This window comes from Scomber scombrus, chromosome 19 (genome assembly GCF_963691925.1).
Source record: "Scomber scombrus chromosome 19, fScoSco1.1, whole genome shotgun sequence".
Taxonomy (NCBI): Eukaryota; Metazoa; Chordata; class Actinopteri; order Scombriformes; family Scombridae; genus Scomber; species Scomber scombrus.
The window spans coordinates 22973540-22999561 of record NC_084988.1 but is presented as its reverse complement, the minus strand read 5'-3'; the positions used below and the strand labels follow the sequence as shown (position 1 = coordinate 22999561).

The window sequence follows — 26022 nt, the reverse complement described above, 5'->3', positions numbered from 1 at the left end:
CCACATCACACTTGTCTGATTTGCATACTGGAACATGACTGGTTTTAACACTAGCTGTGTTTAAAATGGATTACTTTATGTATAAGAACTTTGGTACTTTTGGGGATAATTAAACATGTATATATAAGGTAATATTCATATATGTGTATATTTTCACTGGGATTTAGTTTTAATTTTTTTATGTTTGTTATGTACATTGGGATCTATTGAATGACTAATGTAAAAAGGGTAGGTGTTATAAGTAAATGCTTCAGCCTACACCTTTTCATTCAGAAACTGCTGTGTTTATGTATTTAGTTGTTGTTATTTTTATTATTTTTCCCTTTTGTTTTCTAACTATTTCTAAGGAAGATGAAGAAAACAAGGACATATGATTATTTACTTTATTTATCATGTATATTTGAGTTTAATGACTAAACTAAACTAAACTGATGTCACAAATCACGCTCGCAGGACAATCCATTAAAACTGGATTTTCACTTAGTTCAAAGACACTTTCCACTTCCAGCAAATGAATGTGAAAACAGCTTTCTAATGTCAAACTCTGCACATACATCATTCTGCACATCCAACTGAAGGAACAAGAAGAAAAACATATGTCTGAGTGGAGGGAGCCTTTCAAACACAGTAATAAGTACTTTAAAACGTATGTTTGCATATCTGCTGAGAGTTGAATGCCTATTATCTAATAATCCCACTGAATATTTAAATAATTCACTTTCAGATACTGGGCCAATCTATGACATGTAATTTACTTATGAATCAAAAAGAGAATATAGATATGTATGTATTTTGTTTGCAGTGATTGGTCTTAATCGCATATAATTTGAATGCGGTGTCCCTGTGATGCCGCATTCAAATAAAATGCGATATGACTCCTGTGTTTGACTCTTGAGGGAAAGTGTGGGGCAAAACCTCCACCTCACCCAGTTTTGAGGTCTGTGACACGGAGACAGTTGGTGGAGTCCAGTCCCACACGGCCGTCCCGAACCACGCTACAGAGCAGGGGCCGCAGCTCGGGAGAGATCCGGTGCAGTGCGACCTCAGGGGACATGCTGCTCATCGTGTCCGCTCCGAGCAGTCTGTGGACAAGACACACAACCAGACGATGAACGGGACAACGCAATAAGAGTCAAAGAATGTGAGCTGCATCACGTACTGTAGGTGACACGAGCATGTTTGTTTCCTGGTGTTATGGAAATGTTGGTATGCATGTAAGAACCGGTTTCCTATTGTAAGATTTTGGCTTTTTTGGGCGCGAGTTAAAAGTGAGCCAACATGAAATTGTGTCTTAAATAAAATAATATGACTTAACAGGTCCATAGCAAAACATTGAGAAAAAGTCTGGACATTATTTTTTTATGACACCTGCCACCTCCCCTTGTTTATAAACTGACATGTAGGCTGACTGCTCGTTAGCTATGGCTAGTTTACCCCACACTTTGTCAAACTGCGACAATTTAAACGTTTGGTTAGGTAAAAAAAACAACATGTCGAGCATTATTCATTGAAATATAACCCGCTGTGTGTGTTAAGAGTACCTGAAAGAGCTGGAAAGTCAGATATTTTAAGCGTTGGCTCCAATGTTTACTTCATACTCTCAAACATTTCCGCTACATGTTGTTTGGGTCCTTAGCCGCTAAGCCGTCCGTGACAATGCCTGCTGGTACAATTAGTATTGTCATCCGCAGATGCGTATTTATTAAAATAACATTACTGAGAAAAGCGTATTTTTTATTTATATACGTATGCATGAGCAATTTGACGCAAAAGTGAATGCGTAGGCGGTGATTTAATGACAACAATGAGTCCGGCAGTAGCTGTAGCATAGTGGCTGGTATTACGTACTTTGACCGTGTTGTGTGTCTGCAGCAGTTCATTCTGCTTGAGCATAACATTATATGCAAGGTAAATAATGTGTCGCATTTGTTTAACCTACATTAGTTCGTCTCAACACACTTTATTTTCAGCAGTTAAAGTTAGCTTTCGTCTAATTAAGCTGTTACGTATTCCTTTAGTGTTGTTATGACTTATTATTCCACAATAGTCCTACTAGCTAATCTTTCCACTGGTGTAAATTAAATATTTGACTAATGTTGCTCACGTAGTTGCGTTAAAGTTGTAGCTTAATATTTACGTTTCATAACATGGCGTTTATCAGAGACGTTACTAATTGCGCAGTAACTATTGAGCCAATACTACACAATTACGTTATGCATTAAACATAGCTGTTTACATAACATTGAAGTACACCTTACAGGAATATACATAAATAATATATAACTCACTATTTGTATTTTATTCATATACCTTATGCATGCTATAAATAATATATGTGCTTTAAATATGTAGTTTGTTACTTCAGCAAGTAGCCATAAGTATATAGTGAGAAGTACTAAGTTAAAGGACGTGTTCACAATTTTGTAAGTGTGCCTTAAAACAATAGTCAGGTGCCAAAATGAGCATTTAAACAGGTTTTTCTTGCTGTAATCATTCCTCCTGTTCATACTGACATACCATTAGGAGATCCCTTCATAATGCACTTACAATGTAAGTAATGGAGGGCAAAATCCACAGTCCCCCTTCTGTGTAAACATGTACAGTATTTAAAAATTTGATCTGAAGCTAATATGAAGCTTCAGTTGTCTAAATGAGTCAAATCAAGTCTTCTATGTTCGAACGTTACAGTCTTTTTAGTGGCAAAGTCCCTCTTTTTGTTACTATACTTCCACCACAGCTCAACAGGGAAACACAAAGAGGGAATTTGATGCTAAAAAGACTAAATGTGTCAGATATACACTTGATATGACTAGATCAGATTGCTGAAGCCTCATATAAGCTTCACATTTACTTTTAAATGACTGTGGACACACTGGATTTTGGCCCTTATTGCTTCCACTGAAAGCACGTTGGACTTGCAAGAGCAGTGGTGTTTCTACATCAGGCCAGTGTTTATGATACATAGCTGGGAAATTCCACTTACATGGAAGTGATTCAGAAGTGCCACAGCAAAATATGGTTATCATCCAACCATTGCTAGTGTATTGCATGCGACAATATAAGGGGTCTTATTAGATGAGCGTCCAGCTACAGTTTAGATTTCTTTTGAGCATTATTTGGAAAATATGACACCAGGAATGAAAAAACAAACTTAGCGTGCATGTGTTTACTGGAATTGGGGGGGGTGGGGGTGTTATGAAAGCAGAAGATGTATTTTAGTGATTATAGTCATTATCTAAAATTTTTAAAGCATTTTTTCAACATAAATGGTCATATCATTGTAATAACAATCATTATCCAGTTAAGTCTCGAGTTCCCAAACCAGATAAAGGCAAAATATTTCATCTTACTAGTTTTTAAAAATGGGCCCAACAAGCATTTAGTGTTCATTTTGCTCACGGCTCAGTCTAAACTGTTTAACCCTGATTTGCATTTAGACTAAACTCCATGAATGTATGACTGCAGTCACGTTTGAGCACACTTTGCTCAATTAAGTCCCCCAAAATAAGTGTGTGTCAACATGTAAATCATCTCTTAATTCATTCATTTCGCTGTTTAGCTTGAGGCCGAGAGGAACCTTATGAATAATGGTTAAATACGCACTTTCACATGAAACCATATCTACTGTCCAAACACTTATTCAGGTTGGTAATTCGGCCTAAAATTCAACTTTCAAGGGAGAATTTTAAGACCGTCCCCCGCTGTTTCAAGCGGTCGGACAATGCGGATCCCATAATATTCACCTGCAGTGGAAGAGTGGAGCGTTCTAGGCTAGCTTTTCATGCCTTGCAGAGGGGAAAAACAATATGATGCGAGATGTGGGAGAGAGGGAGAGAGAGAGAGAAATTGAGCCATCCTACAGCCAGCGGCCAGGCTTTCCAAGTCTTCCACTGCCTAGGAAGAGATTTGAAGAGATTAACACACTAGCATTAGCTCCGATACAAGCCGAGGATTGAATTAATTAAAGACTTTGCCGGGCTGCCGGTGCATTCACGTGGCGTAGCATTGAAATATCCCCCACACCCCCAGTAAGATTGGAACCTGTCCAACTCAGCCGAGCGATGAATGCTCTATTTTTACCTTCCTTTCCTTGTTTCAGTCGAGCTCATGCTAATGTGGGAGATAAATAATATCAAGTGATTTTTGTTTGGAGGCTGTTGAGAAACTAGTTTACATATTTAGCCTGAAATGCCCCCCTCAGGATGCTGCTTTGTTAGTTCTTGTCCTGATTTATGAGCAAGTTTTACTGGAAAGGCCTGGACCAGTGTTGTTCAGAAATTTAAGAATCTCCTCAAATCATCAACATGTTGCTCAAAATGAAGAATTTTAATCTTGTACTTTGAGATGTTTCATGTCCAGAAGTGATAGCGACCAACAAATAACACAAATGTGTCTTAATCAGATCATGACTGAAGAGGCTTTTGATGTGATGGTGGTTGGTTCCTGTATGACTGACTTGGTGAGGTGAGTAAACTCTAATTGATTATGAGCTAAATGAAACAAACTCAATCTGCTTCCTTAAAGTAACAATAAATCAGTCTTCTTACTTTAAGAGAAGTCTTGCTACAAAATCTCCAAATCTGGGTTCAGGAAACTCCTCCGCTTCCTCAGGTGTGCCCAACAGGAAGCAGCGCATTGAGCAAGTTTTTTGTTACCATATTAGGTAGTATTTCCAAAATGTACTGCGTAGTTTCTCAACCTTCAGGTCAAGACCCCTTGCAGTATTGCTTAATATGTAAATGATTTTGCAAGACGTCTCTTAGTTTGATAAATACTTCTGACAAAAACTTCAAGTTCAAGTACAAGATGATGTCTGTCTGAATGTCTGAAACTGTCACGACAGCTATATCTATATAAACTGAGATGTTCCTTAAAAGACCAGGCAACCTAATTAACAAATTAAAATGAATCCTACAGGACACACACATATTATCTTGAGTGTGTAGTGTTTAAATGATATGTATGATCATTGATCATAGATGTGTATCATCATTTCTGTTAAAGTTTAAATACCTTGTTTTATAGCACAGGGAGCAGTATTTTGAGCATATTTGTAGTAGAGCTGCAACAATCAGTCAGTTAATCAATTGGTCGATTGACAGAACATTAATCGTTTGTTTTGTTTCATTATTATAAAAAAATTAAATGCTGAAATTGTCTGGTTGCAGCTGTTTGTTTGTTTTTGTTTTACTCTTTTATGAAATAAAACTGCATATCTGACATTTTAGGTTTCATCTTAAGCTTTAATGTTTAAATTAAAGCTTTCAAGATTGAGCTTTTTAATGTTAAGCTTGAACAATTAATCGAGAAAATAATCGACAAATTAATGATTAATAAAAAATTATTGTTAGTTGCAGCCATCATTTATAGAACTATTTGTCTGACTTTTAGTGTTCCCCAACCTGTGGGTTTTTGTTATTGTAGATAAATGTTAAAAATGAAGGGTCACAAGGTAAGGCAGTGGTCTCCAACCCTGCTCCTGGAGAGCTACTGCCCTGCATGTTTTAGGTATCTCCCCACTCTAACACACCTGATTTTAATTAGTAGCTTGTTATCAAGCATCAACAAGGGAGGGATGGTGACCTCATTTAAGTTCTTAGCTAACGTGGATAGACAAAATATTAACTCTATATTTTTCCCCTTTTACATCTTTATTTCTGTTTTTTCTTGTGAAATGTTCTTGACTCCTTTTGGCTTCTTAAAATCCTTAAAATGAAATAGTCTAAAAAGGAACAAGACCAAGAGTCTACAGCCACGCTAGCAGCTCTGTAGCTATGTACAGCAGTGCTTTGAGCTAAATGCTAATGTCAGCATGCAAACACGCTCTCAATGACAATGCTAACATCCACCATGTTAGTTTGGTGTGCTATATCATGCTTACATTTGTTAATTGGCGCTAAAACCCAAAGTGCATGTGAGGCTGATGGGAATGTATACAGCCGATTGTGATTAGTTTAGCAGATATTTGGTCATAAACCAAAATATGACACACAAATACAAATTTGGACTTTTTATGGAAATGCTATCAATCCATCCAATAGCTGTTGAGATGTTTCAGTCTGGACCAAAGTGATGGACTAGCAGGCCAAATGACATTGACATTCTAGCTAGCTTGGCTAAAAAGGTTAAACTGAACATAACTTAAAACCACGCTATGGCCATTACCTGGGACTAAAGTTCACAAATACACATTACTTCATTTTACAGGGTCACAAGCCAAAACCACTGTTTTTAACTAGTACAGTTTCACCACAATGGCTTAGACCTAAAACATGTTTCCCTTATGTTGTTATTAATCACCACAACAACCAGCACCATTTTCCTTCAGGCATTTTATTTTGACATGCATACTTGTGGAAAATAAGGCATATGGGTTGAAGGGTGTTTTCCATCATGGCTTGAAATGGACTGCACAGTTCTGTCTACACAGGAATAGAGGAAGTGGTCTAAACTTAGATAATGCTTCTGGCTCAGTCCCAAAAGCCTCAAATGTTATAGGGAACAATAATGATCATTTTTGCTACTGTCTGTTTTTATATTTGATTTTAAAACCCAACTTCAAATAGTTAAATCAGCTGTTGTTCTAAGATATAAAAATTAATTACACCAGTAAGGTTTTATTGTTGTGATCACCACATGTCAAATCCGCCTCAGGTTTTAAAGATTCAAAGTTTGCAGATGGTAATTGGCGCTAACGTAACTGTTAGCGTTGCATCACCTTGGTACGTGGTGTGATTCGTGCAACCAAATAGGATCCTTTCCCACAAACTGTTAGTCATCAACTCCAGTTACAATGAATTAGTTGAAAACAATTTGTCACCCTCATTTACCATAACCTTTCATGACGCAACCAAACTAATACATGACGTAGACACATTGTCACAAAGGCTACCAGCCAACCGAACTTCCAGCTGTCAGCGCTCGAGCTTGTGCAACAGTTTCATTAGAAAGCTCGTATTATATATATGCAAAACTCGAAGGTTCGTGGGGGGGGGGGATCTTAACAAAAAACCACAATTTGTGCTGCTGGGAAGAAAAAAGTTTCATTGAATTCTCGTAAGCGTCGAAGTTGTCACATTTTAAGTTGTCGCTCCAAGTGTTCCACAAGTCCCCCACTTATCAAAAACACATGCCTTCTCTTACTGAGTTTTTTTTTTTCTCTTTTTTTTTTTGGAAAGTATTTATTTTGTTGCTCATTAGCAAATCAAGTCATGACTCTGCGCTTTGAAGGGCAGGAGTTGTCAATTAAGAGCCCTAATAAGCTAACGGGAAATGGCCTGTTTTTTTGGAAAAGTGTGTGTGTGTGCGGTTGTGGCGTTTGGGGCTTTTTGGATGGAGGTCAGAATTGAGGGAGGGGAGGAAGGGGGGGTTAGTTGGAATACATTCACACCCCTTCAAAGTGATATGCATGGCTTTGAAGTTAGAAATCCAGTTGTCTTGAAACAGCCAGTGTTTGTGCGGCGATATACAATTGAGTGACAGACAGTGAAGGCACATGCACACACACACTCACACACACACACACACACCCCCACACACACACACACACACACACACACACACACACACACACACACACACACACACACACACACACACACACACACACACTCTCTCTGGCACTCTTTCTGCTTCTGCCTCACCATTCAAACACACAACTGTAATACAAATCGCTGTAACATGTTGTTATAAAATATCAGTCTGCCTGTAGAGCATACTATGCTCCTTTTTTTTTTTTTTTTTTTTTACAGCATGTTGTTTGGTAGTAAAAGCTTGTGTGTAATTGGCTTCTATCTGCAGTGCACAGAGAGGAGGAGCAGAGCCAGCCAGAATTTTAACCCATTGTCAAAGCCATACAGTGCCCCCTACTGCCTCAGTCTACTGAGTGGAGACACTTTTCTTTTTTCTTTTTTTTTACCTGCAGACCTGCAGCTGAAACCTGAGTTTCACTGAATTTTCTGGAGCAGATCCAAAATTGTACCACAGGATTGTTTCTATGAAAACACACTAATCACACTTTTATCCAATGTTTTTATTAGAACAGTTCTCACATTTGAGCTCTATAACTGTCAGGGTGTCAGTCTGTTAAATTCAATTTCTTAAAATTTTACTCAGTGTATGCAATTGTAGCTGAAGCATTCAAGTGTTAAATGATAGATAGATAGATAGATAGATAGATAGATAGATAGATAGATAGATAGATAGATAGATAGATAGATAGATAGATAGATAGATAGATAGTCGGTGGGTCAGTCGTGAGGTAGATAGATAGATAGATAGATAGATAGATAGATAGATAGATAGATAGATAGATAGATAGATAGATAGATAGATAGATAGATAGATAGATAGATAGATAGATAGATAGTCGGTTGGTCGGTCGTGAGGTAGATAGATAGATAGATAGATAGATAGATAGATAGATAGATAGATAGATAGATAGATAGATAGATAGATAGATAGATAGATAGATACACACTTTATTGATCCCTCACAGGAAATGATTTGGTTAAAGCAGGTACATTACATAAAACACATTTGTAACTATCCACAGGATACTAAAATAGTAAGTAAAATATCCCAAACTTTTAATAATAATAACAGAACAAAATATATGTAACAAATAATAATTAAATACTAGAAAATATGCCCTGCAGTATCTAAAAATATCTGAAAGATATTGTAATTGTAATTTATATGTAGGTAAGTGCAATTAGTAAAACCTCCTGTATAACCTTTCAGGCTATGTTTTAGTGCAGTGGTTGCCAACCTTTTTGCCCCATGATTCAAATGAAGGAATGTGTACCTGTGACTCATATGTCAATGTGTTGTGAGAATTTTTTTTTGGAGGTCTGAAAATGTACAGTAAGTTAGTGTTAAGTTAAAAAGACAAATATAAGAGAGAAGGCAGGATAAAGAATATTATTTTTATTGTTAGGTAAGGCACTACAAGACAGTGTTGCTTACAAGTGACTGACTGTTGTCTCCTTTTTTCTACACCATAAGCTGTGTCACAGATCTGTGTCTGGCAACCTTTTATGCAAATGTTAAAAAAAGAAACAAATATGTGATGTTTCCATAAGTGCGACCAATTCAGAGACTGAACAGGTTGATAAGTGGCTTATTATATCCCCAGATGTAGGCCGCTTCTGACCGCCGAGTGAATAATAGCAACACGCACGTGGCTCCAACAAATGGTCTGACCACACAAAAATAAACACCCACGTCCTACTCCGACACTGAACCTCTTGTTAGCAAAAGCAGCTTTACCGTGTCCATGTAAGGTACAGTATGCTGTCTTTGCTCAACCTGTTCTTCGTGAAGTCCCTTCACCTTGCCCTGATTTACCGGATCTTCAACCAAAAGGGGACATTCTCAGACAAGGACCATTATAGAAAATGAGAACAAAAACTCTTCATGAAGAGCTACTATTTTTGAGACATCAGTTGTAGGTTATCATACTTAAATGGCTCCTGTGTTTAGTTTAACCATGTAGTATCCATACTTGTTACTCTGCAATTTTACATGCTGTATTTGTTGATTGAAGTCTGATTTTTTTTAAATGTTACTGTGAAGTACTTTGGATACTGTGTGCGGAACTGGAAAGACAAGCTGTAGTTCAAACCTCGGAAACAGCATTTCAGTTTGTTTTTGCCCAAGTCTACTTCCCCACGTTCTTCACCAACAGCTGAGGAATGAATTTAATAGAGTCAGAGCACAGGGAAATGAGAGCCAGCCTAAAAGCAAACACTCACCCACCACGTCACTGAACACCTGCTTTGGTTCCGTGGGAGAATAACGCACTGAGGTTGCACTTTAGCACATAACTGTCCTGTTTGTTTGGCGCACTCACCACAGACAACAATAGCCATGTGTGTCTCTCTCTCTGGGCACAAGGAGACGTGGGTGGGTTTATTTAAGAATTTCCAAATGTGTTTATTAAACCTCACCATATGTTAAAACTTTATGTCTCGTTTAAATGTGAAGATCAAAAATGACACCACAACATCAGTTTTCTTGGTATTTTCGTAAAACAGGAAGGCAGATAATTGGTTGTGTCCTGTGTAGGAAGGTCACATGACAAAAGCCTTTCACCTACAATACATGACAAAGAGGCTGACTTGGTAAGTTTAGTCTCATCATGCACTAAACAAAAGGACAAGCAGGGGAACTACAGTTCACATCATACATAGATTAATTGTCTCATGGCTCTAGTTTTGTACTAAAGAGGCAGATAAAACAATGGTATTCATTTTCTCATCTAACTCAGCAGGAAAGCAAATTAACCTTTTCTCCAATGTTTAAGCAACCTCTACCAAAATGACCTTAAAATCCCCCAAAAGTTTGTGAAAGTGTCCCCCAAATCTAAGAAATGCTTCTTAAATCAGATATACTGCTACTATCACTTACACATGCAGAATGCAGAAAATCAAATGATGATGCTGATATCTTATCTTCTTCCATTAAAAACATCATTTATTGAATACCTTTGCAGCTTATGTGAAGAAAACAGACCTTATGAAACAGAATTTCCAAACACAAAATTTGTGTCTGTACACTAAATTAGAAGCCACCACCTGTAGCCAGTTAGTTTAGCTAAGCACAAAGATTGATATGGGGAAAGTGGTAGCCCGACTCTGTTCAAACAAAGTTCCAAACAATATGTGTCCATCAGTCTTTTCCAGTGGTGGAAGAGGTATTCAAAGCCTTTAGTTAAGTAAAGGTATCAATACAGTAATTTAAAAATACTCCATTACAAATAAGTCCTGCATGAAAAATCCTCCTTAAGTAAAAGTACATAAGTAATATGAGCTTGATGTAGTATGCAGTATTACAGTAAAAGTACTGCAGTATTATGAGTGATGTAGTATGCAGTATTACAGTAAAAGTACATTAGTATTATGAGTGATGTAGTATGCAGTATTACAGTAAGAGTACATTAGTATTATGAGTGATGTAGTATGCAGTATTACAGTAAAAGTACATTAGTATTATGAGTGATGTAGTATGCAGTATTACAGTAAAAGTACATTAGTATTATGAGTGATGTAGTATGCAGTATTACAGTAAAAGTACTGCAGTATTATGAGTGATGTAGTATGCAGTATTACAGTAAAGGTACTGCAGTATTATGAGTGATGTAGTATGCAGTATTACAGTAAAAGTACTGCAGTATTGTGAGTGATGTAGTATGCAGTATTACAGTAAAGGTACTGCAGTATTATGAGTGATGTAGTATGCAGTATTACAGTAAAAGTACTGCAGTATTATGAGTGATGTAGTATGCAGTATTACAGTAAAGAGTACATTAGTAGTATGAGTGATGTAGTATGCAGTATTACAGTAAAAGTACTGCAGTATTATGAGTGATGTAGTATGCAGTATTACAGTAAAAGTACTGCAGTATTATGAGTGATGTAGTATGCAGTATTACAGTAAAAGTAGTGGTTTGGTCCCTCTGACTGATATATTATTATATATGACATCATTAGATTATTAATAGTGAAGCATCAGTGTTAGAGCAGCATGTTACTGTTGTAGCTGCTGGAGGTGGAGCTAGTTTACACTACTTTATATACAGTTAGCTAGTTTAGTCCAGTGGTTCCCAACCTAGGGATGGGGCCTCTCCAAAGGGTCAGCAGATAAATGTGAGGGGTGGTGAGATGATTAATGGGAGAGAAAAGAAGAAAACACTAAGTTCTGATATACAAATGTGTTTTCAGTTTTTGGATTTTTTCTCTAAACTTTGATTTTTGCTGAAATATTGGATCATTTGAACATTTATTGAAAGGAAACCATGTGAGAAGTTTGGAGGGAAAAAACACTGTTTGGTGGAGCTGTTGACAACTCAATCAATCAATCAATCTTTATTTGTATAGCGCCAAATCACAACAAAGTCATCTCAAGGCACTTTACACATAGAGCAGGTCTAAACTCAGACATCTCAAATGTGAGCCCGACTAGACAAAAGCCAAAAAGGTTGGAAACCACTGGTTTTATCTTTAACAATGTGTTGTATTTTGAAAGCTTGATATATTATCCATTGTTTCAAATCTCCGTCTGAAAACTAACTAAAGCTGTCAAATAAATGTAGTGGAATCGAAACTACAATATTTCCCTCTGAAATTAAGTGGAGTGGAAGTATAAAGTAGCATCAATAGAAATACCCAAGTAACACGTTATATCTCATTTAACCTGATAAAGCATGTTGTGGTTTTTGGGGTGGAAATGTGCCAGTTCTTGGCTGGGCACAATAACTTCCTGGAGTTCCATTTTTACAAAGTGTGAAACATAGTCTCTTAGTATTTGTAAATTGGAGTGTGTGAGAGATATTTTTCTCACCAAGAGTCACACAGCAATGACACAGGTGGTAAAAATGTAGAGACGGAAGCACCAAGAAGTAGTGTAGATAATGTGTGTGTGGAGGAGCTGAGTGTGTGCGTGCGTATTTACATGTGTTCGGCCTTTGTTCCGTTTCCTTCTCACCATACTTCAGCCTCACTGACCCTACATCCTGTTATAGCTTGAGGCATTTTAGTGTTTTCACACGCCGGTGCAAAAACAGCAGCAACCTCCAGTGTTTGCCATCAGCGTCTCAGTTACTGGAAATCCTGGGATTGACTGAACTTACTGTAATAGCACACCTGCCACAAACACACTCACACACACACACAAAAGTGTAAAAAAGAGCAACAACAGGGTGAAAAACAAGTTTATGACAACATTTTGCCATCCGCAAATCCTTTGGCTCTGGGCAGCACTGGACAGGGGCCAAACCACAGCGTCCTCACATACAGTATGAAGCCGTCTGTTGTCTCTCCCCCATGTTACTCACCATCCACTGTGGCTCTGTGATTGGAGGAATCAAGAAACAGACAGCTCACCCTTAGGGCACCCACCTGTGGCATATCAACCTTGAGGGGAGGGGAGGGACTTTACCCAACCCTGATGAGTCAGGCATTACTGGTGCCAGTGTCAAGTTGAGACATCTATGCCATTTGCCTGTTGCATCATTTGCAAATCTGGAGACATTGCACAGGCATAACTGACTGAATGTCTAGGCAACATACTACTTTATTAGGGTGATGAAGCACTTTTTGAGGCCATGATTTGTCTGTTTTTATTGCAACTGTTGCATATGAGTATGGAATATGGGAAAGGTGAAAAACACTCCAGGGGAAAAAAAGTTTCCTATTCATTCATTCTGGCAACATTTGCGTTTTGTTGACCTTTCAGTGAAAGACCTTCACAAAACCAAGTGATATAATCCTCTGCAGACTGTACAAAAAGCTCTCATTTGTGTGTTTTTTGTACATTTTCCAAGTATAAATAAATAGTTTAACCAGGGAATGATTTGGCCCTGAAGGATTTCCTTCACAGTTTGACGTTTCCCCTTGTACCTTGGTTTCAATGCGGAACACTCACAATGCTAAAAAAGAAATTTTTCAAAATTTGAACAAAATCCAACAAAGTTTTGTCTGTGATTTGAAGAGAGTGGAGAATCGAGATGAAAAAGACATTTCAAATTCAAAATCCAAGCATGTTTAAGCATCTGTGTAAATAGAGGAACCTGACTTTTCTTTGGTCGCTAAATTCCATCAGGTAAATTCTTTTACTTAATCCGTACTCTTCGAGATTGTGCAAACCACCTGTGTTTTACCTCCAGCCAGGCACCAAGGCTACCTAAAGCAGGGGAAACCATCCACGGCCAGAAGTTCTTCATCGGCTTCGGAGGAAAAGGGGCCAATCAATGCATACAGGCGGCAAGACTGGGGGCTAAGACAGCTATGGTTGGCAAGGTACGCGCAACAGCATCAAGTTCAGAGCCATATACTGCAACTGTGCCGTATTAGTTTGTGTTTCAGTGTGTGTTTGTTTGGATCCAAGCGCAAATGTGTTTACGTCTGCAGAAAAAAAAGATTTGTTCAACCTTTGTCTAGTCCATGTCTTAGTCACCACAAATTATCAGCCATCAGCTAACTTAGTCCACCAACAAGTTAACAACTCCCAAAAACCATTGTTCACACTTAAGTCATTTCACCACATCAACTCTCCGCGCCTCATTTTCTCTTGATCAATACCATACCGCATGCATACGCCCACCCACGCTTGCGCGCCTTCAAACAAGCCTATTCCCATACCATACAACCTCAAGTCTCCAATCAGTAAGCTCAGAGTAACCTTTCAACCCGAGCACTAAAGCAACGAGGCCCCACCTCTGTCAGAACAAAGAGACCCAATCGATAACAACCCAGTGCGGGAGGAGCTCTCCGGGCATGGGGAGAACCCAAAAATAGACACCCGGGCTTGTCAAAAACATCCAAGACGGAAGGCCGTTCTTCAAAGAGAATGGGGCCAAGCAGCCAATACCAGCCCAACCCGCTATCACAAGCAGCTAGAAGTGCCCGCGTTTTGGCACGTTTTTTGAAAAGCGTGGGTTCGAAGTAGGCGCCTCTGGGCAAGGTGGGGACCCCTCCACAACCCAAAGTAGCTACAGATGTGGACATCCCAGTGCGGATCAGGCGAAGAGGGGAAGGAGGGGAAGAAAACGAAAAGCGAGGTGGGCATGAAGAGGCGTGAAGGCGGGGTTATCGTGTCTTCAAGGCTTGGCGCAGCTGGTCGTGTGTTTGCACGTGTGTGCGTTTGTTGACTTTTGTGTGTTCGTTGTTGCACATTTTCGGCGGCGGCACTTTGCCAGTATGCTGGCAGGGCACACGAAAATCCAACCCAACTGAGGTTTGAGTATACCACTTTTCAAAAGTTGCCGCTAACCAAGTCTGACCCCGCTTGACACTCTCTTTGTTGTAATCGTTTTGCTTTCCATCTTTCCTAGGTTGGTAAAGACTTCTTTGGAGACAATTATATCCAGAATTTCAAGGACAATGGCGTACACACTGGTAAGATACATGCTTGTTTTGCTTTACATGCCAATTTGGTTGCCATTTCCATGTTGCAAGGCACAAAGATCACATTCAAGGCCATGCTTTTCAATCTGCATTTTGTACATTCTTTGTTGTTACTCAAGGCTTTTGGATATACAGGAAAGTTTCACTATTTTTGAAAGAACCTAGTGTTATTATGGCCAGTGATTGTTAAGCTAAACAGATTTTTTGTAAAATGAAGTTGCTTTTCAAAGGCTATGCTCAGTACACATTTTAGACTCCAGATGTTTGTGGCCTGTTTACTTTTCGTAGCCAAAACCAGTGATACAGCCAAATGCACTTGCAAGCAATTAGTAGAGATTAGCATGCTGACATTTTTGTCTTTTTATAGATGTGTTTGTTGAAAGTTTTTGGCCACAGCCTGAAGAAGAAAAATAAAACAAGAAAAAATAAGAGTTTATTTTTTTGTGCAGAGAGACAAATAATGCTGTCAAACTCTGTTCTGCACCTTTCATCTTCCCTCTTCTCTATCTCTCAGACTTTGTAGGGCAGACCTCTGACGCAGCCACAGGAGCTGCCTCCATCATTGTTAACGATGCAGGTAAATGCTCTTGCCGCCAGCCTATACCACCCTGCTGAGATCCTAAAAGCTCTTGGAGTTGTAGAAATGGAAGCATGCACACACAACCGAGAGTGCGTGTGTACTTCAAACACACTATTTCTCACACACACACACACACAAACACACACACACTGCACACCCATGCGTTCAAGTAAGGCCATAGACTCACCACTACTCAAGTGACTGTAATCACTGCATATACACAGATGCACTCGCATACACAAATGCTTAAGTGCACCAAACAATGCTTAGTATCTGCAGGTTCCAATCAAGCACAATCCAAGCATTTTCACACGGAGAGCAATTTCTGTTAGGTGATGTGTTGCATCTGCATCCTTTTTCTACCATTTTCACATAGACAGGAAATGTTTTAGAATACATCCTCTTGTACAATGAATTGTTTTGCAAGTAGACACAGGTGTATCTAAATGTGGTACATTGGGAGATAGAAATGCACTAATAAAAATCCATAAAACACTGTGCTCTTGCCATTGTGCACTAGTGTGAAAAGGTCAATTAACAATATGTGTTTAGCTCTTTCCCATATGGGTAAAAAGGAACCAAAACCAATAAGTAAACTATAAACATAGATATAGAAATATGAGCATTTATGTGTTTAAAATTGGGTTCCAGTATTTTGTAAGTTACAGTATAATGACAAATTGTGTTTATGCTTAATAAACAATTGAATGCCATGGTTCATTTAAAGTAAATTGATTTTGTAATTGATAAATGTCTTGAAGGCAGATGGATTAGGTTACTGAAGAGTGTCATTGAAGTCCCATTACACTGTACAGATGTCAGTCGGTTTGTTGCCCCTAGTAAAAATAGAATGTACAGTATATCACATAGCCCCAATTTAACCCCCATTATGGACCTGAGAGTTCCCATGGAGTCTGGCAGTCATCGTTCCCTCTTTCATTGTCCATGGACAGGTGAGAATGCCATTGTGATCGTGGCTGGTGCCAACATGCTACTAGGCAGTGAGGAACTGCAGAAAGTTCTTCCAGCCATCAGCTGCGCCAAAGTGCTGGTTTGCCAGCTGGAGATCAGCCCGAAAACATCTTTGCAGGCTTTACGCATGGCTCAGGAGAACAAAGGTGAGTGGGTGTCAGTGTACTGTGTGACACTGTAGTCTGCAGCACGTGTGCAGGTCATGAAAAAGTCAGAAATTATCTACGATTGTATAAAAAAGCATAAAAGAATTGTATACATATATTATGAAGACACTGTTACATAACATTTCTCTGCTGTTTATCTGTAAGCTTAGTATATATGGCTAGACACATTGATTCAGTCTTTATTTTCATGCATGGCCCTGCTGTGTTCATTAAATACTGGAGGACCATTTAACAGGACGGAAGCAAGTTCATTAATCTAGCCAATCAATGAGGTCTAAAAGAGCAGCTCAGGCCAAGGTAAGAGTAGAAAACAGACACTCTTATGGGTGCAAACCAACAGTTTGACAGCAATGAAAAGGAAGATTATGTTTATTTACATATCAGCCAAAATATGTCTTATCTATCTATCTATCTATCTATCTATCTATCTATCTATCTATCTATCTATCTATCTATCTATCTATCTATCTATCTATCTATCTATCTATCTATCTATCTATCTATGTTTATATGGATACTTTTTTCCAGCTATAGAAAACGATTAGAATCCATTTTTGCTGCTGTGAGTTCAAATAGAGCTCACTCTGCATTTTCCGTGAGAAAGCAAACTACATTTTGTGTGACCAGTAATTTATGGTGGCTAATGTTAGCCAACTTGACTTCACTGGGTCAGTTTGCTGACTGTATGACTCCATGTGTGCTACTCTATCATTTCACAGATACACACAGATCTTATCTCAAAGTTACAACAAGTTGCAGACACATTCAGCAGTAGACATGTGTTTTGTCTCCCCCACTCGCATTCTGGCAGTGGTCTAAAGGCATCAGTACACTTCAACCAAAGAGAATGTTGTAACTACGGACAATTCAACAAGCACACCCACTCACACATCCATCATCCAGGTGTGTGTAAGTGTGAAATTAAGCTGGAGCTACTTTCTTTTTTCACTCTTAACACAACTGCTTCATCACTTTGTGTGTGTACAAACAAGTGTAACACAATGTTATGGTATCATCTACAAGGTTAGGAGACAGGAACAGCAGAGCGCTTTTGCCTTCAGACGTAGTCAGAAGATATTAGTTTGTTCCAAGGATACGCAAGCCTTAAAGACAAGTTTAAAGCAACTGACTCGAGAGGATCCGGTAATTACCACTTATGGCCACATTAGCAGCTCTTCAGCAGAATACTTCGAGATCATTGATCTTCTCTGTCTCTTTTATTAATCTATTCGTTTATCAGTGATTTATACACTCTGACCTCACTGTCATAATACCATTTTGTCAGATAGAATACAGTCATTAGGCTTTTCTGTTTGTATTCTACATTTGTATTGCTACAGAGAGAGGCTTCCCACGAACTCCTATCACTTTATCAAATAAAGAGTGGGAAGTGGACAAACTTTAAATGGAAATGTATTTAGATGAATGTTTGTTCTTTATCGACCACCATATTTGTACATGCATTCCTAGAAACCCAACAGAATGCTTGTAGTCCTGCATAAACAACGAAGCCTTGTTTTTTAACCACCACCCTCTCCCTCCGTCCCTTCCTCGTTCCACCTTTTCCTGATAACCAGGTTACCGAGCTAGTCATCTCGAACAGCATCCTATTATTAGAAGCCCTCCACGTCATTCGAGATGTCTGGGGAGCCTCTCGCCCCTGTCATCAGGGCCTGTCGCCGGTAATCGCTCGCTACAGGCTGCCAGAACCAAAGAGTCGCAGCCATAACTGTGTTGCAGATGGGATACCCAGATGGCCTCGCCGAACGCCACCCTCCTTCCCTCCCCGCCGCGTCGACCGTACCGCGGGATTAGGCTCGGCATGTGGCAGGAGAGATGCAAAGCGAACGTCGACACTTGGCAAAGATGCCACCTCGACGGTGCCGCGCCACAGCGTTGCGTAAATTGAGTTCTCTGGAGAGAATGGGTGTTAATGGGTTTTGCGGTGAGGATTTAATGACGCGGGGGTGAGGCGCCGCTCAAATTACGCAAATGTCACCATCAAGCCACACATACTGCGGATGCCAGCTCTTGACACTTATCAAGATAACCTATTGAGAAGAGTTTATTCTCCTCCCGTGTAATCATTTGAGAAGAAAACACTAATGTATACGTCATTTTATTGCCTTCTTACTATTTAAGATCCAGAAGTTGATGGAGGTAATTCTGAGAAGTGAGGAAATGGTAGGAGTTGTGTAGTTTCACTCTTTCTTTCTTCTTCCGTCTTCACCCCGTACCCCCTCCCTCCATCCTCATCCTCCCGCCCTCTCCTTGTTTGAGCAAGAAGCCGCTTTTATATTTCTCACCAGATGCAATTAGAGCCTCTTAAAGCCCTTTCACATACTCACTGATGACTCATTTCTTTTGTGTGTGTGTGTGTCTGTGTGTGTGTATGTGCATGCACGTGCATGTTCATGCATGTAAAAGTGTGTGAGTGATCTCGGCCTTTCTCCAGCTCCCTCTGCCCTTGTTTTCCATCCACCTTTCCCTCTCAAATCGACCACAGCAACAAATTGTATTTTTGTACTTTATAAAACGTTTCTCCCAGCGTTCTTGGCCGACTCTTCCAGCACATATGCGACCAGACTTTGAACCTCCGAGCAAAAAAGCCCAGAGTCATGACACACACACACACGCACACACACACACACTCCTGCCAGACATGACTCAGTACGCACACAGCCCAGTATTACCACATCTGTCCCAGCAGCTGTGTGTGTGTGTGTGTGTGTGCGTGTGTATATTTGTTGATGTGCCTGAGTGTATTTGTGTGGTTTCTCTAACACCTGGACAGCAAAACAAAGCAACCTGAGATTGACACTCTGGTTAATGTGACGTCTACAGTAGCGGCTCCTTGCATCAACGAGGCGGATTCCTTCATGCATCAGTGTATGACGGATCTCACACAAGCTGCTCATGTGCGCATATTGATAAGCTTCCATCCTCAGCAGTGTCCCAGTTGCTTATTGCATGTATACTTCATGAGCGCATGCATTTGACATCATCAGCACCGAAGTGACAAACACTGTGGTCACGCCACAGATGGCAGATACGGGAACAGATAGCGGAAGATAAAAATTATACTTATTCTACAGTGTAGTCCACAACGGCAAACAATAATACAGTTATTGACAATACTCTGTGTAAGACAACAGCATGAGTAAGCCTGTTCACCATTAATCTTATTTACATAGCATATGCGGTTAGCGCTTCACCTCAAAAAGATGTTGTGACTGATGGATGTCTATTAATGCCACTAAGTAGTTCACATATGTTACCGCAATTAACAACATTATCAAGCTTACATAATCAGCACAGGGTTCAGTGTGTATTTGAGCTTCTGAGGAAAGAAACTTTCTCTTATTGAAGATTCAAGATTGTTTATTGACAGTACAGTTGTACAGAAGAGAGAAAAATAGTTGAGGGTTTTTGCTAGAAACCTTTTCTGTATCACTCACCTGCTGTTGCCTGTTAATTGTCATTTAATGCACGATTGATTTGATTCATCTTCTAATCTCCCTTTGTTTTAATGCTCTTATTTCTTTTTGTGTTTTTTATATTGTGTGAAGCACATTGTATTGCTTTTTTTTTTTTGCATCAATCAAGTAGGTTGCGTGGTGCATTTTTTGACCACATTTAAAGGCAAAAGTGTTTATACCTGTAAAGAACTGGCACACTAAAGGCAGGCTGACCTACTATCATAAGCTTTTCCTGGCTGCCTTTTGTATTGTGTCTTTTATTGTGGTTCAACACAATAAAATGTTGTAAATGAATATACCGTCACACATTTTCAGACAGTCTCACCTTAATAGGCATCCGTCGTGTTGCACACAGGAAGTAGTTGTGTCAAGAAGAAAAAGTCAAAAGAGTCAAAATGATTCTGCTGCTGGAAGAAAAGGGAGGAGGAGAGAGGAGGAGCCTTTAGGCATAATTTAATTTAATGTTTGAGAAAAGCCAACCAGTGTCTTCATCAAGGTGAAGGTAATAGAAATAAATTGATTACACCTATTGACAATAAACCAGAAGTTATACAAATAAAACACTATTCCAGTCATTTCACAAATATGAATGTAATCAAGGTAACGATACGATAGCTGTACTACTCAAAACATCAAGTATGCCATCCTATCACTATCTGTTTCTTCTTTTAGATCCAGATATAATAAGGCATAACATTTGAAAATTCCAATAGATTTCCATTTCTATTTACTCGCAGACTGAGTAAAAGCTTTTAATGTTATGTAATGAAATGCTTGCGTTGCCGGAGAGAGACAATTTTTTTTTTTTTTTCTGACCATCTTTTTCATCTTCAAGAGCAATTCAATGTTCTTCACAGTCACTGCTGGGGAAATTTGAAGAGCACTTGGCCTCTGCTCTCTTTATGTGTGTATATGTTAAATATTAAAATCTAAATTGACATACAATTAAATTGTCTGTGAGCACTCAAAGTAGGAATAGCATTTGAAAATTAAAAGAGGAGATGAGAAGCAGATACAGAAGGCTGAGGAAAAGGCAAGGGAAAAAATAGAAGAAGCCTCTTTTTATGCAGAACGGAGACATCGACATCTCGCACTTGTCTTGGAAACCAAATTGATTAAAACTGAGGTGAAATTCAGTTGACAGAGACAGGAAGAGACTAGTGTCACTTTTTTTTTTTTTTTTTTTGCAACATGGCCTTGGCTCATGTGGTTATACATACAGTACGGTATGAGTGTGTGTGTTGAGAAAAAGGGAGACATTATTTCCACTTTCACTAGCGAGCAACGCAGCATCCACCTCAAAGCGCCAGGTGGCCAAAGCCCTGCGCAAACCCACGCAGATGCTCTCGGGCCCACGCAAACACACACACACACACACACACACACACACACACACACACACACACACACACACACACACACACACACACACACACACACACACACACAGAAAGTAGGCACACACTTTTACACAACAGACTTTGATGTCACCAACGCTAAACATATATTTCCTTCTCTCTCTCCCTCTCTCTCTCTCTCTCTCTCTCCCTCTCTCTCTCTCTCTCTCTCTCTCTCTCTCTCTCTCTCTCTCTCTCTCTCTCTCTTACACACACACACACGTACACACACTTGCATGAGGCTTTATTTTGTACACAGAGATATCGGAATTAATCGCGTCGTCCAGCTGGGCTTATCCTCACACATACACAGAAATCATGGTATTAGATGCATTAAAGCTTGCCGCTCATGAATATGCATCAGAGAGTGATGTGCAACACGTACAGAGGATTACTTCTGACAAACACTCTTGCTCTTTCTCTCTCTCTCGCTCTCTCTCTCTCTCGCCCTCTCTTGCGCTCCTTAACACACACAGAAAGGGTCACAACTCATCTCACCCACACACTGACACACATATATAGGGTTATATACCTCATGCTGAGTCTTTTTTTCCACACATACGATCCTGGAAATGCAGGGGTTACAGCTGCGGGATGTTTCCAGCAGCCTTTTTTTTTTTACTGCTGCGATCTTTTCTGGGGAATGCTAATTTAATCGTTTAAAAGGTGTCTTTTTATAGAAGCTTATCCACTTGAGCTTTGCCTGCAAGAGCAATCCCCAGCGGTAGCCCACTACCCTTTGTTCCCATTGAAAGCTTAATTAAGGTAATGCCAGACCTTGACAGTGAAGCTTAGCAAATGGAGGAAAAAAAAAAAAAGCATCACACAATTGTAAAATGTGTCACTGGGGGACATTGAGAAAATGTGTCCCTAAAAGAGCGAGCTGACAGCTATAACTGGGTGCATTATTTAGAACAATTATATTTTTCACCCCTGCGTGTTATCCTGAGTGACCTGTACATTATACTGTTTGACACCACGGTCAATAAAAATGGATTACCGTCTGCTTTCTCGTTGCAGTGAAGACGATATTCAACCCAGCGCCGGCCATTCCTGACTTGGATCCAGATTTCTACAGAGTCTCTGATGTATTTTGCTGTAATGAGTCTGAGGTAATGAATCACACACGCACACACACTTTATTAGGTACACCTGTTCAATTGCTTGTTAACACAAGTATTTAATCAGCAAATTATGTGGCAGCAACTCAAGACATAGTCAAGACAATCTGCTGAAGTTCAAACTAAGCGTCAGAATGGGTAAGAAAGGTGATTTAAGTGACTTGTTGGTGCCAGACAAGCTGGTTCGAGTATTTCATTAACTTTTGATCTGGGATGGGATTTTCACGCATAGCCACCACTAGAGTTTACAGAGAATGGTCCGAAAGAGAGAAAATATCCAGTGAGCGGCAGTTCTCTAGGTGAAAATGCCTTGTTGATGCCAGAGGTCAGAGAAGACTGGCAAGACTGGTTCAAACTGATAGAAATGCAACAGTAACTCAAATAACCGCTCTTTACAACCGAGGAAGAGCATCTCTGAACGTACAACATGATATGTTACAGCAGCAGAAGACCAGACCAGGTGCCACTGTCAACAAACGACAAGAAATTGAAGCTACCATTCACAGAGGTTCACCAAATTTGGACAACAGAAGATAGGAAAAACGTTGCCTGGTCTGATGAGTCTTGATTTCAACAGCAACGTTCGGATGGTGGGGTCAGATTTTGAAAGAATGGATCCATCCTACCTTGTATCAACCGTTCAGACTGGTGGTGGTGTAATGGTGTGGGGGATTTTTCTTGGCACCCTTTGGGCCCCTTAGTACCAACTGAGCATCGTACAGCCTAGTATTGACCTGAGTATTGTTGCTGACCATGCCTATCCCTTTATGACCACAGTGTACCTGTCTTCTAGTGGCTACTTCCAGCAGGATAACACACCATGTCACAAAGCTCAAATCATCTAAAACTGGTTTCTTAAACATGACAATGAGTTCACTGTACTCAAATGCCCTCATTTGGGATGTGGTGGAACAGGAGATTTGCATCATGAACCTGCAGCCAACAAATCTGCATATCATGTCAATATGGACCAAAATCTCTGAGGAATGTTTCCAGCACCTTGTTTATCTCTTCCACAAAGAATAAGGACAGTGCTGAAGGCAAAAGGGGGTCAAACCCGGTACCAGCCAGGTGTACCTAATAAAGTGACTAGACAGTGTATCTCACAGTATTTATCACAGCAGAATTAATGGATCACACAATAACTGCTGTTCTCATATGTGTACACACATTAAAAAGTATGCAAAAGGAAATTGAAACTTTTTCTTTCTGAAATGACTCACCAGCAGATTTTTATCGGCTGTAACTAACTAGCTAATTAAGCTAACTTTAGCTCCATGAGTTCTTTGAACAGGCTGTCTCCAACTGGCTTTTTAATGTTTCCAGCCCATTTAAAATAAGATTCAAGCTCATGTCCCACACAAAAAGTGACCATCCTCAGTAGATGATGATGCATGTAGAGCATGTATTTCATTGTAAAGTTAGTTAGCCATATAAGTGATAAAGAAAAAATTATTTAGCTTGTTCGTAGTTGCAAACAGTATATTTCATAATATAATGCTATCTCAAGTAAAGACGGCTGAGGTTGCTGTAGCTTAAACAACCCAAACAGGGACAGAGTTGCTAATATTAGCCTAAACTATGATAGCATCCATGACTGTTTTTCACACATTGTGGAAGTATCACAGTGGATGTGCTAGCTGTGAACGAGGCTTTGTTAATTAAACCGCTAATCATACAAACTAATGTAGTCAGTTATTTATATACTCCTTATATAAGGCCAGTTACCAATGTAAGCTAATTAATGGTAAATGCTAATGATTACAGCTTACAGTATAGCAGATAACTCACGGTTAAGAGAGGTGGGCCGGCTGTGCTAAGTTACAGTTGCTAAGCTATAATTGGACTTATTGTTTGAAGGAGGGGTTTAGCAGATAGTCAACTCAGGATTGTTAAAATCAACACATAGTACACTTTAAATATGTTCAATCAACACTTAGTAACAGTAGAAGACTTGTGTGGTCCTAAGTTATGAAAAGGTAGAAGAAAATATTTCTCCTCGTGTGAAAGGAAAAGATCAGAGGTCTGAGATGTTATGAGCACCCACACATACACACAGCTTTTCAAAGTGACTCAACTTTACCTCCTGGGTCATGACCCTCATCAGCACATCAATAGCACCACTGTAGCCTTTAGCAATACATGGAAACTCTCTGGTATGAAGAGGGGAGTACATATCTCTCCACACTTTTACGGTAAAAACGAGTGTCATGGCACCTCACGTCTTGACTGTCAGGTGATGACAGATGAGCGACGGGGCAGGGATAGATGGGAATCGTAATAAAAACAATAGGACAGATGTGCTCTTTGGCTGAGTCAGCCGCCCCCTTGGGGATAAAGTGGATGTGAGTTTGCCCTGGAGCAACTATTTGATGTGGTGATGCAGGGCGGAGAGATGCTGTAGCCAGGTGTGGGAACATGAAAGGGAGAGTTGACGAAAGCACAACATGTCTTTTTCTTCTTTTTAAAGAGTGTCAGGTCATGGAGGTACAGTCATGTTATATATTATGCAGTGTGCAGAGGTGGAAAGAGCAAAATAAATATCCCACACAGGTACCAGCACTTTTATAGCATTTGTTTTAATGATAAACAGTTTAAAGTGACATTTTTCAGTCTATGATTAAATATTAAAGACTCAAATTTCAAATTCAGTACATTGTTGTCTGCAACTGTTGTTACTGCAAATAAGTAGCTTTACGTAAGTGGACTTTAAAAGTGTAATACTGCATGTCAAATACAGTGTGTTCTTTACTGTTGTCATTTACCCAGTTTTCAGTCAACAAGCCAGCTGCACAAGTTCTTGTGTGTGATGAAGTATAGTAAATATAGTATTTGACCCTGAGTGGATACACATAGGTCTTGTTTCTAGTCATACAGTCACCAATAATAAAAGCTTTTGAATGTGTACATTTTATCGAAGCAGTAGACCTTGATTTTTCTGGGCTTCTCGTGAGCAGACTTTGGTTTAAATGTTTTAAAACTGCAAATATGGTTTCAGTTCAATAGCCGTTTCTGGTCCAAAAATAATAATAATAATAATAATAAAAATCATTAACATTTTAAGAGTATGTCACACAAAAAAAGAATGTAAAATGTATATTAGAACTTTTTTGTAATAATAAATACATAATATTATTATATTATATTATGTTAATAATATAATTATGTCAATTAATCATAATACTTGCATAGTGGTCAAGGGCCAATTTTGTGGAAAACAAAATATTTTTTTACTTTTAATATTTTATGTAAGTATCTGATAATACTTTTCTTAATGTACTTATTTTAGTAGGATTTTAAATGCAGGATTTTTAGTTGTAATTAAGTATTTTTATATAGAAGTATTGGAACTGGAATTGTCTGTATCTATGAACCTCACCAGCCAAAGGCAAAATAACAA

At 39.2% G+C, this 26022-nt stretch overlaps 2 protein-coding genes across 4 annotated transcripts in view; one reads left to right on the top strand and one right to left on the bottom strand.

The window, feature by feature from the left end:
- Window positions 1-1626, bottom strand: part of babam2 (BRISC and BRCA1 A complex member 2) — an 80153-nt gene extending 78527 nt beyond the window's left edge. The window contains exons 1-2 of the mRNA XM_062439927.1: window positions 1542-1626; window positions 927-1082 (exon numbers count right to left, since the gene is read on the bottom strand). Coding sequence (XP_062295911.1) covers window positions 927-1063 — 137 coding nt within the window. The 5' untranslated portion in view covers window positions 1064-1082; window positions 1542-1626. The remainder of the gene's footprint in view (window positions 1-926; window positions 1083-1541) is intronic.
- rbks (ribokinase) overlaps window positions 1138-26022 on the top strand; it is a 37578-nt gene continuing 12693 nt past the window's right edge. Inside the window, exons 1-7 of one of the 3 annotated variants that reach the window (XM_062439929.1) lie at window positions 1138-1160; window positions 4403-4464; window positions 13667-13799; window positions 14834-14897; window positions 15421-15483; window positions 16440-16604; window positions 22522-22613. In XM_062439929.1, coding sequence (XP_062295913.1) covers window positions 4406-4464; window positions 13667-13799; window positions 14834-14897; window positions 15421-15483; window positions 16440-16604; window positions 22522-22613 — 576 coding nt within the window. In that variant the 5' untranslated portion in view covers window positions 1138-1160; window positions 4403-4405. Of the gene's footprint in view, window positions 1161-1850; window positions 1909-4402; window positions 4465-13666; window positions 13800-14833; window positions 14898-15420; window positions 15484-16439; window positions 16605-22521; window positions 22614-26022 lie in introns of those variants that run through there. The other 2 variants (XM_062439928.1, XM_062439930.1) reach the window with 2 other exon arrangements.